The 19522-nt window shown below is 31.2% G+C and overlaps 2 protein-coding genes across 2 annotated transcripts; both read left to right on the top strand.

Annotated features, from left to right (window-relative positions):
* Nucleotides 1–7681: 7681 nt before the first annotated feature.
* On the top strand, nucleotides 7682–11903 carry LOC126776834 (carboxypeptidase B-like). The gene is made up of 5 exons (XM_050499668.1): nucleotides 7682–7800; nucleotides 7945–8154; nucleotides 10145–10247; nucleotides 10626–10934; nucleotides 11270–11903. The coding sequence occupies exons 1-5, from the start codon at nucleotides 7736–7738 to the stop codon at nucleotides 11879–11881; spliced, it is 1299 nt and encodes a 432-aa protein (XP_050355625.1). The 5' UTR covers nucleotides 7682–7735; the 3' UTR covers nucleotides 11882–11903.
* Nucleotides 11904–14428: 2525 nt separating this feature from the next.
* On the top strand, nucleotides 14429–19203 carry LOC126776677 (carboxypeptidase B-like). The gene is made up of 6 exons (XM_050499299.1): nucleotides 14429–14508; nucleotides 15087–15296; nucleotides 16049–16154; nucleotides 17349–17471; nucleotides 18025–18213; nucleotides 18577–19203. Exons 1-6 carry the CDS (start codon nucleotides 14429–14431, stop codon nucleotides 19201–19203), a joined length of 1335 nt encoding a protein of 444 aa, XP_050355256.1.
* Nucleotides 19204–19522: the final 319 nt, after the last annotated feature.

The raw sequence follows: 19522 nt of genomic DNA, 5'->3' as shown, positions 1-19522 counted from the left end.
ATAATGTACTAAAAGCTAAAAAACAATTCGATAGGTCCTAGGTACTAGTCATCACACCACTCTCCTCATCAATCTAGGGCATTGATCAGACAAAAAAATTATATCGTTCATTTTCTTCACGATCTAAGGAGATTATAAAATTATCTTGTAAAATTACATAAAACAATTTACGGAAGAATTGAATACATCTTACTTTTTTAAGTCGATTTATAAGAACTCAAATCAACATTTTTTTCTCGGAATACGTTGATGTGATAAGCCATAAAAAATATGCAAAGTATAAGCAGACTATTTAACCTAAATCCGTGTACAAATTACAAGCCATCATAACATGAAAGTTCTATATTAATCAAAATAGTAATTTTGGCGTGAATCCAGAAAACAAGCAGACTCTATATAATATTAGTATGGTTTGCAGCCAAAGGATATTACGTTCAAAAATAACGTAACCATTATTAAATATATTACAATAATCGATCTTATTTAATACTTAAAGCCTATCTCTGTTTCTGAATATATATTTGACAAAAATGCACGGATTGAATGATTGCTGGATCTTGTGTAGGAACTAACTAATATTGATTTGATTTGATTTAAGCCCCAAACTCGTCGATTATAATCAAAATATTCTAATCCGTCCCGAATTTTATTGATATATTAAAATTCTAAATCTTCAATAGAACAAGATCATTCGTCGTGAGAAAAAATGCTTTTAAATAGACTTGCTAGTCGGGGCCACGTACGTCTGGAGTCGGTGCCACTTTGAGACTTCAAATGAGAAATTTTAATGAATTCTTGCAATCTTCGGTGGGTCTTTGTATAAGATTATCTGGATATGATACTAACTTTTTAGGTTTATTCAGAAATAGTAAGCTATTTTTAACTATAACATCAACCACATAAATAGCAATGATTAAGATGGCTAAAATTTGGTGCTATGCAATCAAGCTATCAATTCAGAATACCTTTATAATATTAGTGAAATTCTTGTGAAGGATTTTCACGTATAAATTAATTACACATAAATATAAATAATAAATAGATTGATGTAACATAGTTTTTATTTTAACTACTGATCTCATACATATAAATTAGTTTTCGAACGCAACGCAAGACGATGAAGCGGGCTGGTCTTTTAATGCTGAACCATTCCAAATTTAAATGTGAAGGGTTGTATATTATATTCTGTATGAAACTCAACCAATAGTAGCCCCAAGCTCTTTTGTTATACGCGATCGTATACAGACATGTTTCAGTTATAAATGTTATCTGTTTCAGTTATAAATAGGTCTTAATATAAGCTTTTAATTTAAATATTTCATGTAAATTTTTCATAATTAGATGAACTTGGTGAAGATTTTTCAAATTTAAAGTTTTTATGTAGTTTAAATGAGTCGTATCCAGTTTCGCAGACATTTATTTCTCGCCAACCTCCTATAGACTACCAGGTAATTAACTATGAGGAAGATTTTAATGAAAATTATTATTAGCGTTAAAGATTTGCATTTGATGATATTTTACAACTGTGTGAAGTATAATTTTATTTTTAAATTGGCAACACATATCTTGCAAAGCCTAACGCTGTTATGAAATTGATTGATTTAACACAGGATATATAAGTATATAGGAGGAGGTAAAGAAGATGGGGGGCGGATATAAAGAAAAATTACTAATCTATTTTTTTATTTTTTATGGGTTCCTGTTCAAAGTTACAAATAAAATATTGTATATAAATTAACTTATATTTTTAAGGGTTGATGAGCTCGATCAAAAAATATAATAATATTTATATTTTTCTCTTTTATACGTAATACTATAGATTACAGAGATAAATATTGGATAATTAATTTTATTTACAATTAAGATCTATATTATATATTATTGTTTACAGCAATATAAAGCTTTTGGCGCTTACGACATTTTGTTTTCGCAAATACCACATCTCCTGTCGCATGTCACCCATATACCAAAAATATATTTGTTTCTCTCGTTATTGAAAATTCTGTTATCAAATATATAATATCAATGTTAGTATTTAAAACGTATTAAATTGATAATATCTTCACGAGGAATGAACTTGAATGATCTGAAACGAAATCCAATTTCAAGACATAAGAAGGACTTATAATAGCTGCAATCTCAGGTTGTGAAGAAGCGAGCGAAAACTTAATAACAGTCAGTAATAATTTCATTTCTTTAAGGACTTTCGTAGAATTGTACAACTGAAGCACTTCGAAACGTTGTAGTTCTTGCTGGATTTAAGGCAAAGGTTGAGTAGTTTAATCTACGTGTTCTATCCATTTGGTCACCTGACGTTAATTATATATAAGTAATAATTATTACACTACAAATCTCAAGTAGGTTTAAACTTCGGAGTTTCTAAGCTGAGTCGAAACTCCTAACTAAGAACATGGTATAGGAACAATGTTATGTTCAAATTAATTTGTATAGAAATAAAAAATATTATATATTTAATTGTGAAAAATGTTCGTTATAAATTTTACAATAATGAAATCAAGAACTGAATTCCTTTTCAATTAAAAATTGTAAGTGACATGTAAAAAAAATTCCAACGTCCGGGAGCAGCTGTTCAAAATTTACCCTACTCGATAATCAAACTTGCGAAGAAAGTACCGTTATTGGTCCCATTTCAATAAAACTTTTAGTTGAGTTCGAGTATAAGAAATTTTATATCGGCTATTGCAAATAAAACGAGGTTATATCGGAAGCAGTTCTGAAACTTCATAAGTATGTTTCAAACTGTTTATTTAGTTTGGCTTAATTTTTATCGCTATCGTTCGAGACAGTTATGGATAATACAGGTTTTGTTCATTATCGTTGAACATAATATACACAACACAACACAATAAGAAATACCAATAAACTATAAATATTCTAAGAGGCTGTCTTATAAATATTTAAATGAGCCCTTTGTCGTAACTATGACGTCAGATTTTTAAAGAACTATGTTAAATAAATAAATAGATATATAAATTTATATATTTAAAAAAAATAATGAATCTCACAACATCTCACTAAATATAACAAATTAACAAAACGTTTTCAGTGGGCATTGAAACTGCTAGTTTGATTTGTATCGAACAATTCTTCTTATTCATGATAAAAGATAATACTCAAATAAACTAATAACCCGAACTGTTTCTGATGGGTTAAAATTTTCAACCAGACACACAGTCATGAGAACGCGCGCTCTGTGTTAAAAATTATACTTGTACCATAGAACTGCGAGGCATCGTAAAGATCAGCACCCGTACGTTGTTGATGTATCTAAGACACGTACGAAACTATTTACTTCATCGTTTCTGATACGCGCCGCTAAGATCTGGAATACCCTCCCGACCTCCGTTTTTCCCACCACCTACAATATGGGTACCTTCAAGTCTAGAGTGAATAGGCTTCTTCTAGGCAAGCGCGCTCCATCTTAGACTGTATCATCACTTTCCATCAGGTGTGATAACAGTCAAGTGCTAGCTTATATACTTAAAAAAAAATTGTACTAATTCATTAAATCTTAATAGGCAAAAGCAACTACGATTATTTTTAAACATATCAATCTTCAAATACAGTATTGTGTGATCTCACTATTGATTTATAAAGAGTTTTACAAGAAAAAGAGCTTATATTTAAATTTATATTTTCGGATAATTGATTATAAAAAAATAACTTGTATATTTTAACCGTTACACATTCAAAATTAATTCCAAATATTACTTGCAAAAAACACACCAAATTAATTGTATTTACTGACGGCACCAGAATTACACCAATGATGTAATTAGTCTTGATAATGTTGTTTTCCTACAAATATTATGTGATAACAATTATATTTTGCCAAATTGTTATCATTCCTAAAGCAATAACAATTGTACAGTCACTGATTAACGATAATAAACATTTTTGAGTCATCAAGTTACTGAAATCACTCTGTGAGATCATTTATGAAGACAATATAAAGAAGTGGTTCCAAAACTGAGGCAACTTGAGAAACTTTCGAAGTTCCGGTAATAGTAGGATTGTGATCTATTTGAAACATAATAAAAAAGTTATTTAAATAAATTATCTTTTATAGTGAACAGAGCAAGTTTTCTTAACGACATTGAGTAAACTTTGTCAAATGTTTGGGAAAGTCGATATAAATGGTATCTATTTTTATCTAACTCTATAGCCAATATCTGTAGAGTTCTTCACAAATTAATTTCGAATTGTATTAAAAGAATGTAATACTCGAATAGTGCATTTGATTAAGGAATAAAAATGTTACAATAACATACATTCGTACAACCCTCGTACACCGATTGTTACGGCAGTGTATGTATTCATATAAGTACAATTAAAAAATTAATCTAGTTACTCGGTCCAAGTCCCTGTAACTCTAAAATAAAGTTACGCTTTAACAGGTTAAAGATAATTTCAATATATCCTCACATCATACAGCGATTATTAAACACGAGCTTATTATATATTACTTCAAGCATATCTTGCACTTAAACTTTAACATTCTATATAATCTTAACCATCTCAAGTACTTCAACTTCAACAAAAGTAGATCGAATATTTACAAAACTATTTTCAATCATCTAGGCTTCATTACTGAGCTCTATTTATAGTAAAACTGATGTATCATCAGGTACTATATTATAAAAGCTACAACCTTTTCCAATAACGGTTCTATCTTAAGCAAAAAGCAAAAAGGAAGCAAGCAAAAAGTTTTTTTACAAATCGAAACTAGACCAGATAAAAAAAAACTATAGGTTAGATTTTTTTAACTCAATGCCTTCTATATTGTATATAAAAATTCTCTTTATTATTTAACTTGAATATTATTTTACTACTAATAACTCAATCTACTTAAATGTAAGGTGTAGCATAAACTTGATCTCAAATAAGTAAACATCCATCATACAGTTGGTTATAACTCACTTACTTCTCACTAAACATTTAACGCGACGAAACGTATATCTATAGACATTGTTTATATACAGTCGATATCTCTAAAAATAATAAAAACTACATGGTTTATCATAAACAAGCCTGATTTTGAAATTCAATTTCCAAAGCGGATTGCGTTTATGTTAAACATAACAAGGCTAATCCTTATATAACAAAGACATCTACAAAATATTTTCTGCAAAATAAGACTAAGAATATGAAAAGTGCTTCGAAGATATAAATTCTTCTAAAAGTTATGTTTTCATTTTAAAATTAATCGTTTTAAAATTAGTAAACAATTTTTCATTTACATATATATCAACTTAAGAACGATTCAAATACCCACTAATATTTTTCTCCATAAAACATTCTCTATACTAAAAGACACCTTAGCCCAGCAGAGGGACATTCAGATGTTGTTTACCTTACTTCCATTTTTCTAACAAAAATCGCATTTTATGTAAGTATAATATTTTTGTTTATTTAAGTAACTGACATTAAACATGCTGTAAATTTAAATTTTTAATTATTAAGTAGTGTTAGGAATTCATAAAATAAAATATATTAAACGAAAAATTGTTCTCATTTCGTATTTTATTCGTAAAATTTTGCAACGTACGCAACTAATGAGTGTGCGGTTGAAAAAATCCTACTAAGGTAGTAATATTTAAATTAAGCACTTAATTATTAAGGAAAAAAATCGATGTAACGTATGGTTAATATATCTTACAATGCCTAAATATAATGCCTAATGCAATAAAAATATTTGAAAAAACCACTAACAGTATAGAGGATCAGTATAGAGGACTTAATTTGGTATGATAGTACTAATATACATATATTACGGCATAATAAAAACAAAGATAGCCAATTGATTTGTTGATTGAATCGATTGATTGATTGAGAAACCCACAACTATCAACCTTATAATGGCAATCTATAATAGAAATGATTCCATCGTAGACAAATGCCAAATACCTAGATGGTAGACCAACCTCGCAATCCAGACTCCCACCACACAGATCAAGCACAAAGAAGAAAACTGGAACACAAGAAGAAATTGTCAAAAATTGCAATAGTAAAATTATGATTGCGACACTGCCGTGAAACAAAATCATGCAGGCACATTAAAATAAATGAATGAAATAATAAAAAAGATAAACCAAAAGCACGAACATATAATATATGGAGATTAGTAAGACTGAATAATAAAAAAAGTTCAATAAAACAAATAACACGTCGTTAAATATTACGAAATTTATTGGCCAATATATAAAAGACTCTTAACAAGTCAACCTATTTACTATTTATATGTTAATAATCTCTGAATGATCTTGTTGATTTACAATTATATGCATGTTAATACTTTTATCACTTTAAATAGTGTAATCTAATAAAGGTATATCGCGTCATTATTATTTTAAACTAGATGTCACTATCTAGGCTTTGATACGCGGTTGTTTTATTCAAATAAAGTCATCATTATAATTAAACTGAATCAAACGTGTTTGTAGAAGTATATCAATTAGTCAGAAGTAAGATTAGACTTTAATGTAACAGATAAAAAAATGAATGTGTATTTATCTGATTGAGATTAATAGAACATTAAAATTGTCATTTTGGCATTAGCAATTATTTATTCTTTGACTAAGTTTTAATACTATCCACTTCGTTGTTATAAGCTGTAGTGCTTCAATTTGTATACCGTTTAACCGATCGCTTTATATAAAAAGGGGGAACAACGACTGCCAGATTTCGTTATATATACAAATATTGTGGTACATTGATAAGCATGTTAAGTTGTTAAAACAATATTGTTGTATTGTTTCAACACATAGTATATAGCATTTTATTCGTTTTATTTTTTTATATATAATAAACAATAGCTTATATTGTTTTAAAACCATTTGAAAATAGTTCCACAAATAGTTAAATATTTACTTTGAAAGTTGAATTTGAATATCAGAATGTTTTGAATCTGAATGATTCATTTGCATTTAGATTGCTGATTAGTTATGTATATTTAAATAAATACTAACATAATTGTGATCGTAGAACATTATGCGTACGTCTATATTATTTATGAATAAATTATAAATATATACATATATTAAATGCACTCTATTCATGCCTATATGAATAAAGTGCATTTTGATGATCTTACAAGCACTTTTCAAAGTCAAAAGTTTTTGTTTGTCAAAAATCTACCAACAGTTCGAAATACCTGGGACCTGAGAAGAACCGTCGAAGGAACATATTGCCCTCAAAATTTCACAATTATAGGATTAAAGCAATAATTTTTTTTTTACGAAGCATGAACAGCTTCTTACGGTGTCGATGCGCCTCTAACAACGGCATCTAAAAACTTATCATCATTGTACTTCTCTCACTCTGGCTCAATAACATTTCAAAACAGAACGCAGCAGTACAAAATATATCTAACTGCTTAACGCTATATTAATAATAATTAAATAGATTCGATTTCGGTATCCACCGATACAGGTCGAAAGCCTTATGACCGGTCCGAAAAACACTTTAGAATCGTTTGTGGGTAAAATCGTTTGAATATGTATTTAGTGACCCCAATTTAACGTCACGAAGTAGTTTTATTGTCTTATCAATAATATTGAACACCAGCAGCTTATTTATCAGTGTAAATGCGATTAGAGTTAAATAAGATAAGACATCTTTACACAAGGGATTGACTAAATAATATCGATCACTTTTATCAATTTAGTTGTTGTATAAATAAGACGTTTGATACATTTTGCTTTATTTAGGCAGTATGAAGTTCATAGCTTTGGTGTTCTTTGTGACGGCAATCCACGCCAAACACGAAATATACTCTGGGTGAGCAAATACTCATATCTTATTTTCTTTTTAAGGAATAGTTTCATCGGACTAAATTACTGGTCCAAGAGCTATATTAGTAAAATACCCATACTTTGGAATTACTGATCACAGCTTAATATGTTTATCTTCAAATTGTGTCAGGTGGAAATCCGTCATCGTCAAGCCGGTGAATCATGAACAGCTGGCGAAATTGACCAGTAAGATCATAGAATTCGACCTCGACTTTGTAAGCAATGCAGCAGTGAATCGAGAAGGAGTTGTGTTGGTTAAGCCCCAGTACCAAGCTGACTTTTTGAAATTCCTATTACAAGAGAACATATCCAATTGGATACATACTGAAGATCTTAAAAAGTAAGTATTTCTTATACTTTAAGTGTACTCGTGAACCCTATCAAAGACAGTACACTAGAAACAATATATAAGTAATTGTTATGATGTCTATATTGCCCAATGAATTGTTATGATGTCTATATTGCCCAATGAACCAATAAAAATGATAAGCCAAGAATGGTGTGACTTCCGATTTCGAGGAGATAATATGATCGTATTTATTTACCCACTTTATTACATGACTTTTCTATAGAGCCGAGATAGGTTTGTAGGTCGTGAATTTAAATCGAAGCAGGCACTTAGCTTGCAAAATGTATATTGTGTGTATAATTCACGTGATCGTGAGAAAACCTGCATGTGCCAAACAAAGACTTATTTCTTTAATATACAATTACCTAATTATTTCCTAAATAAATATTAATGAATTTCATTAAAAAAAATCTTTACTAAAATAAAAATATCCTCTATTTAAGTCGGTTTTTACAAGCACTTTTGAAGCTTCATTTTATAGGATTAAAGTGTACATGTTATGCTACTACACACACATCAGTTGTTCTATCGCCAAATGGAATAGAAATGTGTGTGTGTAATAGTGACTAATTAGAGGCGCAAGGTTAGTATATATAGATATTATTACTATACATATTATTTCTGTATTTATTTATTTGACGATGAAAACATCAAATTATTAATTAGGAGAAGTTATATAATTTCTAGGTAAAATGATTTATTTATTACATTTATTATTTTATCTGTATTTACATTCGATAGAACACTAACTATTAAAAATATCAGAAGTCGAGATTTCTTGAGTAATGTTTCAACAAGGTTAAAATACTTACAGTGGCATCGCAGTTTATATTATTATATATATCCATATTATATACGAAACAAACTCGCGTTAAAAAACTCGATTTCACATTTCTTAACTCCAAGGCGTGTTCAGACGAAGGACCACCAGCTTTACGTGCTTTCCGAGGCTCGAGTGCGTTAACTATGAACTTTCACATTCCGGGCCGCATGATTACAATTAACATTATAATTAAATTCAAGCATGATTGTTTAAGTTTAATTATAATTTTGATTTAAAATGTTCTTGAATTAAAATTATCGCGTATCAGCCTTGTGTTAGCTAGTCACTACAATAAAATAACAGAGCGCCCGCCGCGTCTGTCTGCCTGAAAAAATCAAAAACTGGCGAACGGATTTTCATACGATTTTTACCAATGGACGAAATGATTTATGATGAAGGTTTAGGCATGTAATTTATTAAGGTTTTGTGTCATCGACGATGATTGTTGAAGATGTTTAAAATATTAGGCAAACTGGGAAACATAATGGCGTGCGCCGCTTAACTAAAAGAGTTATACGTATACTATACGAATAAACTTGTTATGTAAACCCTTATAAAACCCGTTCGCAGCCTAGACGTGTAGGTAGTTTAAAATAATTGTGACGTACGCTTTCAATTAATTAAAACCATAAAAGTGATAAAAGCATTACATACGAAATCACCCAAATTATTTAGTGATTATTAAGTGGATTATGAATATATCAAAAGTATTTAGGTTGACACATTAAGCGTCTCTGATATATTGAAATCGGAAAGATCGATTGTCGAAATACCTGTAAACGTATAATTAATTTCATTGTTTATTTCAACTGATTGGTTGACTTTTTTATGAATTATAATTTACATAGGTTCGATTTTATTTATTTATTTATATCAACAAAATATGCATATTTATTTTTATTCTTGTCACTCATAAGCCTTGTCAGCTTGTTAAGGTGTCAGGTTTATTGGTAAAACGTTTCTGACGCTTTATACATATATTATTTTAGATGATTACAAGCTTTTATTTAACTTCACTTGGTATGTATGGGTAACACCTTCATCTAATTGTTAGTTCTACCACCGAGTGTGGTGCTAGTGAAAATTCAGTCTAGTAGATTTTAAAACTTTAAATTGTATTCGTTTTTTTAATATTCGAATGTTAATGTTCTATTCCAGACAATTTGATATCGAAGACCAGAAAATCGAAGCGAGAAAGCTAACAACTCGTTCTATAAATGGAGGCAGGATACCTTACGACAACTATCAAACTCTGGACGTGGTATGTAATTTGAAAACATTATTGTGTTGTGTAGTGTAACGGTCAACTATTCATTAAAATAAATATCGTCTCCAGAAAACTTGCTCACACACGAGATTCTTAAGCAAACCTTCGCAAGATTATGTGAATAATTTTTCACCAATTATTTCAAGTAATTTTGCTTAATTACTTCTGCCAAATAGCACAGTAGCGCTTCACAGTTTCGTGTTTAAATGGTGATTGAGCCAGTGTATTTAAAAACAAGAGACACAATATCATAATGACGGTGTAATTGGTTATATTCCTCACAGTGAACGTGTCTATTGGCAGAAGTGACCACTTCGCTACCAACAGATGAACCGTTGGCGATTAAATAAAATGTTCTGTTTTATTTCATAGATATATGACTATATTGACAAAATTGCTGAGGATTATCCTGAAACAGTAACTTTAGTTAATTCTACTAAATCATTTGAAGGCCGACCCCTTAAGTACTTGAAGATTTCTAAGGATAAATTTGCAAGTAACAAACCGGTCATTTTCATTGATGGTGGAATTCATGCACGAGAATGGATCACTCCTCCTGCTGTCACTTATGCCATCCACAAACTGGTTGAAAACGTGACTGAGCCTGACCTTCTTGAGAACTTCGACTGGATTCTCTTTCCAGTCGTAAATCCTGATGGTTACGTATATAGTTTTGAAATGGTGAGTCAAATGGATTTTATTAGCGCTTATGATAGACGGGATAAGCTAGTAACATTGAACGTCAGAGCAACATTTATCCAAATATTAAAGTAAAAACATAAACAAAAATATATTTATTTGTTAAAAAGAATAAAGTACTAAGTAGTAACCTAAATTACCCTGTTCCCAAATTTTTATAAACCTCGTAACTCCTTTTGTTCCTTATATATATATATATATATATATATATATAGTCAGTAAAGACAAACTACCTTTCAAATTATGTACTAAATACTAGTGTTTTGTGTTAATAAGCTTCAAATGTCTTAATATTGTTTATTATTTTTTCCATTCAGGAAAGAATGTGGCGAAAAACTCGTTCCACGGACCAGAATATTTTTAGCTGGCTCTGCCCAGGGGTTGATGGAAATCGAAATTTTAACTTCGAGTGGAATACAGTCGGTACCAGCAACAACCCGTGCTCTAACAACTACGCTGGAAGTAAACCATTTTCTGAAGTAGAAAGTTGGACTGTGGGCCAAATCATTGAGGAACATCTCGACCAAATTGTCCTTTATATCACCGTGCACAGCTACGGAAGCTTCATTCTCTACCCATGGGGCCATAATGGTACTCTCTCTAATAACGCCTTTTCACTTCACACTGTTGGCATCGATATGGCTGGTGCTATCAATAAATTATCTCTACCACATTTCCCTAAATATGTGGTAGGCAATGGAATGCTTACTCTCGATTATGCCGTAGGAGGTGCGGCAGAAGATTATGCTCATTATAGAGGTATTCCATTGACATACACATTTGAATTACCAGGGCTCAGATATGGTTTACAAGGTTTTCACTTGGACCCAATCTATATTCACCAGGTCTGTATAGAAACCTGGGAGGCCTTTGTCATTGGGGCTAGAAGGGCTGGTCAATTGTATGGAAAAAAAACTAATATTGTATGAAATTTGTTAGGATAATACTTTGTGATGCTATAATATCTACTTATATAATATACGTGTACATAAAACATTTGTTTACTTATAATATATAATTGAAGAAATTTTCGTACATAATAATAAAAAAAGAATTAAAAGATTTACTGTCATTATTAATATTATACTTATTTACTACTACCGAGTAAATGATAAACGGATTAACTATTTAAAAGGACTGGCTTGCCTAGCCTTGGCTAAGATCGATTCAAAAAGTAAGCTCTAAGTAATTTATCATCTTTTAATACTTAATTTTCATATACTAAGTTAGTATGGGACTTGGGTTTAATATTGTATAAGCATAATCCTACCACAAATATTTCATAAATAAAAACTTTAATTTTACGCCATCTATCGTCTGAAAAACAATATTCATATAATCAATACAATCAATACAGAGCGACTTGAATTTTTCTAAGAAATGCCGCTTTAAGACTATAGATGGCGCAAATATGAAATTAATTACTTATGTAATCATTTAATTAATTATTGATTGCATTTAATTTACTTGTAAGCTTTAGGAGTTCTTGACCTTCAAAGATTATAATAGAAGAGCTTTAAGTACCTCAGTGATTCCTTTGTATATGATTGGATTTTATTGTAAAAGGTGCTTATGATTTCTATTATCTATTCCCGGCTTAAGTTATTATTAAAATGATTACCCTTCATTAGTAATTAAAATCCTTTTATTCTTATAAATAATTATCACCATTTTAGAGCTATCTATTGTTTACTTCTTGAGCGATATCATTTCATTTTATAAATATAACAAATATTGTATGTATATATATTACAGAAAAAATATTATGTTGACACAGTCTGCCTCAGTCACAAAAATTTAAAAAATATATTATGGAAGTATTATTTGTTTTGTGTCGTACAGAGTTAGCTGCCGTGATAGAAATCAGTCAGAATCATGTCAATACTGCAATGTTTATGTTTGAACTGATATAGCCCATTATGTTAACATGTGTAGCGTTTCTTCGTATGTGGAGCTCAAAATTATCTTAAGGAAGATCCGCAATGACATATCGAACTTTTATAGATAAAATACAGATATCACTTTCCTCTTGTTGATAAGATTATTTTGATTTATTTGCACTAGCGTCGCGTGTGAAAATTCACACATTACCAAGGATCAAATTCGAAGATTTTGTTATATTGCACAGGTTCTTTCGAATGACAGAAAAGGTTCAAGTTAAAAATAAATCAAAATATTCTTTATTCAGTGCGCTTATAAACACTTGTGAATTTTGTTTTTAAGTGTAAGTACTACCAAAGAGAACCGGCAATAAAAACAGCAGTCACTGTTTTTATTTAAAATAAAATACACAGCAGACATACAACATATAATTAGATTTGTCAATCTATATAAATTATTTTTTCCCGCATATAAAGTCAACATCACATGTAAGAACATCTAGTGCGCCTTATCACTCCGGAACATCCACTAGAAATCCATCAGTTTCCTCTCCGTCTCTTCAGGAGGCATCTAGGAACGATTTCATTCTATCGTGATTCTCTATATCTGAATAAACCTGTGGACGCGAAGTCCACGCTTTTTTATCATGTTTATTTTCTTGTATTCTGTCATGTCTTATGAATTATTGTTTATTTTAACACGAGACTTTGTTAACAAGCAAAGTTATAAAATATCTTATGATTGAAACGAATAACTTAGCCCAAGGATATATTGTCTTTGCGGAGTTATTTGCTTGACTTTTCGTTTCCATGTAATTATTGTCGCTGGTTATATAAAAATTATCTATATTAGTATGATAATAAATATAATGAAAATAATTCCTCGACGATTTTAAGCGCGTAATATCAAATAAAATGCATTATTATAATATGGTAATTATGACAAATAAACAAAAAAATAAAATATCCTAGAAACCAATCACCTATCTGGTCTCATGTATGATGACGTGAAATATACGTAAAGTGCAAGTCGGCTTAGGATAAGCACATTATTGCATATTGTACCACCAAACAGCAATACTTGGTATTTTTCTCTTTTGGTTTGAAGGGTGATTGAGCAAATGTAACTACAGTCACAAGGGGCATTACATCTTATTTCCCAAGGTGCGCGCGTTGGTGGCGCTTACAGTGTCAATGTCTATGGACGGTGATGCACTTACTATCAGGTGGCCGGCTTACCAGTCCTTACTTATTTGAAATAAAAAAGTCAACTATTGTACAATATCAGAACACTGAAACTATTGTCAACAAAGACTGTGCACAGTTTTCAGGATTGACGATACTCGAACGCATATGATACAAATAATCCATTTTAATAAATGAGATTTAAAAATAAATAATCTGATAATTATGACCAAAAACTTGATTATAGATATTTTAAACATTTATCATTGAATTATCGTCATAGATAATTTTTTTTTAACTACAAGATTATATATTTTAAAGCTGATTGATAACCTAAAATCCGTTTCGAATGTAATAAAAATCGAATCAAATTGATATCGGCTGTTTGTCGAAATAATTGCCAACGCAGTAATGGTTGACATATGTAAGATAATTTTTTTATTATTTGCTTCTGTTTATATAGCACAAGCGAAACACGAAGAGTATGATGGGTGAGATATTTTAAAGCATTTTTTTACTTAATTTATATATAATACACAAATACAGTGATAGACTATTTGTTGTACCAAAATATGTGTGTCTAAACTTTTCATATTAATAAATTAAAATATTATGTAAACATTACAAGAATAAATAATACCAAAGCGATGAGTGCATTTTCGTTGTATCTTTATATATGAATGTACTTCGAAAAAAGTTTCTTGCAGGTTTCTCGGAAGATCATATAGTAAGCCATAGCAAAGTATTTTCCGCCCTTATATTATATTTCGAAACGGTACTAGCTTACATTCAGTTTATTCCTGTAACATGATTCAAAAATGCTTATATTATATAGAGACGGTGCTTATATAGAGCCTTCTTGAATAAATAATACATTGACATGACTACCACAATCAGCTTTCCTACCGCTTAACGTTAATACATAGTATTGATGGTTTCCGGTTGGAAGGAGCGAGCCAGTATAATTATAGGCATCTTAGATTAACAGTTGGATAATAAGAGCTGGAGATCGAGCCCAGCGGCGTTTTTTTGAAAGAGACGACGGTGATTAATTAGTTTTTCCTTTCAGACATTCCTTGTACGAAGTCAAGGTCACTGACCTTGATCAAGTTGATAAGCTTAATGCAATTGTTCAAGACATGAATGTAGATCTGTGGTCTTATGCTATCCCTGGCCGAGAAGGGCTAATTTTAGTTGCAAAGAATATGAAGCCTCTCTTCGAAAATGCACTTAATAAAATCGGTGTGGAGTACAAAATTGATACTGAAAATATTAAAGAGTAAGTATTCTTATCTATACATTTTTAATTCTTGTATCTATAAACTGTTTCTTTAAAGTAAAAATACCGTCAAAAATTGAGTTCATTCTTCCTCTGTTTTATTATTTCGTCATTAGAGAATTTTGAAGTTACTTAATGTAAAATATAAAAAAGTGATTACAGATAATTTCATTTAAAGATATATAGGGTGAAGATTTAAATATTATTTCCTTTGTGAGGGTAATTACTTTGTTGTCGCTATTTATTTAGGGTGAACATTCCGATTCACAAATATCCGTTTTTGCATATAAATAAAATATTTAAAAAATATAGCAATTAATAAAACTACTAGAAGTTTACTGTATAATGTGAAGGACAATAATAATTATAATAATGTCCTCCAGACCAACATCAGCCACGGCGGCCAATCTCAAGAGAAATTAGCCAACTACGCAGGACATATTATAGTGCACAAGTATGAGCGCAAACACAGGTGCACTCTCTATTCCCTAACTCTCATAATCGGATAGGACGGCATTCCGACAAACGGCTTTACGTGCTTTCCGAGGCACAGGAGTGTACACACTTCTAACTTCCAAAAATCGGGCTGTTACTGAGAATTTTCTGACAAAAATCCAATAACTTTTTATTGGCCCAACCTTGGAATTGAACCCAGGACCTCCGTGTCTGCGACCTTAGATTAAGCCACTAGACCAACGAGGCAACGAGCAACGTGAAGTATAAAAAGATAAATTTTTCCTTTTGTTTCATAGAAAACTGGAACTAGAAGACAAATTGTTAGCCGACGCGGCGAGATCAATCAATGGTAGTAGATCTGGTGCAGGTATATCTTTAGATGTCATTCACCGTTATAATGTGGTAAGTTATCGAAAAAAATATTTTTAGATAATTCTTTTACTTAATAATAACTCTTTAATTTCTCAAAACTAATATAATATTGTATATCGAAATAGCTTCCCAACCCAACATCGTACGAGTGAAAAAAGATTTTTTTCTAGGGGTTTAATCTAAGCCATACACTCAAATACAGAAAAAATATCATCAAAATCGTTCAGTAACATACACACGTACATACATTGGTTTAGCTATTAGCGTACAATGCATTTAAAGTAAACGTAAATAAAAGTCAATGCAAGTTAAATAAAATTGCTGGTGCTAATTCTTTCTTTCTCTTAGTATCCTAAGATAAAGATTGGATAGCTTCACTCTTCTACTCAGAGAACGAATCCAAGTCTAAAAATCTTTCTAATTCTAAGATGGATGCTTGGTTTCATTCAGTTTATTTGTATGTAACTTGTAAAAGATATCAATAACTTTATTGAAGTTTAGTGTACAAGTTCAAGCCGAGATGGCCCAGTGGTAAGAACGCGTGAATCTTAACCGATGATCGTGGGTTCAAACCCGGGCAAGCACCACTGAATTTTCATGTGCTTAATTTGTGATTATAATTCATCTCGTGCTTTACGGTGAAGGAAAACATCGTGAGGAAACCTGCATGTGTCTAATTTCACTGAAATTCTGCCACATGTGAATTCTACCAATCCGCATTGGAGCAGCGTGGTGGAATAAGCTCCAAAACCTTCTCCTCAAAAAGAGGAGAGGAGGCCTTTAGCCCAGCAGTGGGACATTCACAGGCTGTTACGGTACAAGTTCTTGTCAAAATTATTTAAGCCGAAACTAAGAAATATTGGTTAAACTGTTTGCGACAGTTAAAATTTAAAGTAGAATACTTAATTTTATTATTATTTTACTAACAAAATCTTATCAAGTTCAAGAAAAGTTTTAATATTAATTCACGATTTTACATTATATATATGTAGAAGTAAAATCTGTGCTTCTCTCTGAAACATGCAGGTTTCTTATCGACGTTTTCCTTCATCTGAGTTCAAAGTGGGCCGGTGACTTAAAATATTCAAAGAAATAGTGTGAACTCTTAAAATTCAAACATGCGCATTCAGACCAGAATTAAAATGTTGTTACGTTAGGGCTGTTTCTCTTCTTGTAAAAATGATATTATTGCCATTCATTATGGAAAATTTTCAACCTAAACAGGTGGACCGATACCTCACCGATCTGGCCAACAGGTTTCCAAGAGTTGTCCGTGTCGTATCCGCTGGAAGAAGTGTCGAAGGTCGTGATATTAAATACCTAAGGATATCCTCCAACAATTTCCAGGTAATATTTATTAAACTACGTTCAGGTTACTTATTACATAGCAAAACAGTTCAATAAATCAATAACTGAAAATTCTTTCAAATATTCTACCGCCAAACAGCAATACTTAGTTTGTTAGTTGTTTTGTTCCGGTTTGAAGGGTGAGTGAGCCATTATAACTACCGGCACAAGGGACATAACATCTTTGTTCCCAGTTTTCCAAACTATTCTTAATAAAAAAACACTACAATGCTATTCTGTAAGAAGTAACTTCTTCGTATCGCACTCGTGAAATATTTTAAAACCTATAATGTTATATATATATGTATATTGCTTTTATTGGTGCGTGAATCTTTTAAATTTTATAACTATTATAGCCATATTCATATCACATGATATTTTCTTAAAGTTAATTATCCTTTTTTACAGTAAGCGTAGCTTACTCTTAGTGGTAAACGACTGATTTCACGTAGCCGATTAATTCACAATAATGCATTTTTTATAAATATTTAACATACATATTGTACACACAAAACATATTTAACATTTTGTCACAAATTAGTAATATTTACAGGATAGAAATAAGCCCGTCGTTATGATCCAGTCCCTCCTCCACGCTCGTGAATGGGTCACCCTCCCAGTGACTCTTTACGCCATCCACAAATTGGTGATTGATGTCACCGAACAGGATCTGATTAGAAACATTGATTGGATCATCTTGCCAATCGCTAACCCTGATGGATACGAATTTTCACACACCAGAGTACGTATTCCAAATATACGCATAATTTTCCAAAAAAATAAAATTATAACTCAGAAATAAATGTTAAAATAAAGCTTGACGCTAAGTCTGTTATCTATCACATTTGTTATGTTAGTAGTAACAGCTATACATAGTTCGATTCACAATAACGCATCACACTCCTTTTTTTACGATCGCTACATTGGAAGCGTGCTATACACTCGTATGATATAATAATATAGCGGTGCATAACGGATTGAACAAACTATAAAATTAGTTACGGGATGATATTTAAAAATGTCGAAACATGTCGTCGTTGTCGTTTTTTAGACTTTAAAATGCTAATTATTATTCATAATGTAAACTCTAAAATCTGTTGCTTAGACTCGTATGTGGAGGAAAAACCGGAGGACTGGATTCGGTAGCTGCGTCGGTGTTGATCTAAACAGGAACTACGACTTCAACTGGGGAACTGCCTCCAGCAACTCAGCCTGCAGTGACACGTTCCACGGACCCAGAGCCTTCTCTGAACCAGAGACACAGATCACGAGGAACATTATAAACGAATTTAGGAGCCGTCTTTCTCTATTCATCGATGCTCACAGCTTTGGAAGTCTGATCCTCTATGGCTATGGTAATAGACAGCTGCCACCAAACGCATTGATCCTCAACACAGTTGGTGTTCAAATGGCCCAAAGAATTGATGCTGTCAAATGGCCAGCTAATCGCAATTATAGAGTTGGTAATATTGCGGCAGTTTTATACCTCGCGTCTGGTGGTTCCAGTGATTACGTTCAGTCTATGATCGGTCGTGGTCTTTCGTACACTTACGAACTGCCTGCTCATAGAAACCTTAACAATATAAACGGTTTCCTGGTGGACCCGGCTTTTATCCGTCAAGCTGGTTTTGAAACCTGGGAAGGAATCAAAGTAGCAGCTCGTTATGTTGTTCAGAACAGAATGTATTTTAAAAATAACCAAACTGATGATCTTTTAATGTTTGGTTATTAGAAATAAATTTTGACGAAAACAAGAAATATTAAAATAACGTTTTATTATTTTGACTTAATATCCTCTAATGCACAAAAGAAATTATGATAGCATTTTAAGAAAAATAACTTACGATTATAACAGTTAACTCTTAAATTTAAGCTTGAAAGACCTTCTGAAGTGCAAAACACAATATAATAAGAAAATTTATAATTAATTATTAAATTATAAATTACAAATCAACAGTTTATCTGTTGACCGCTAAACCGATTAAAATCATCTCTAAGAAAACGCGAACTCTTTAAGTTTCGGAATAAAAAATATCTTTATTTACAAAACC

The sequence above is a fragment of the Nymphalis io genome, chromosome 21, assembly GCF_905147045.1.
Source record: "Nymphalis io chromosome 21, ilAglIoxx1.1, whole genome shotgun sequence".
NCBI classification, from domain to species: domain Eukaryota; kingdom Metazoa; phylum Arthropoda; class Insecta; order Lepidoptera; family Nymphalidae; genus Nymphalis; species Nymphalis io.
This window is presented reverse-complemented; position numbering and strand designations above follow the sequence as displayed.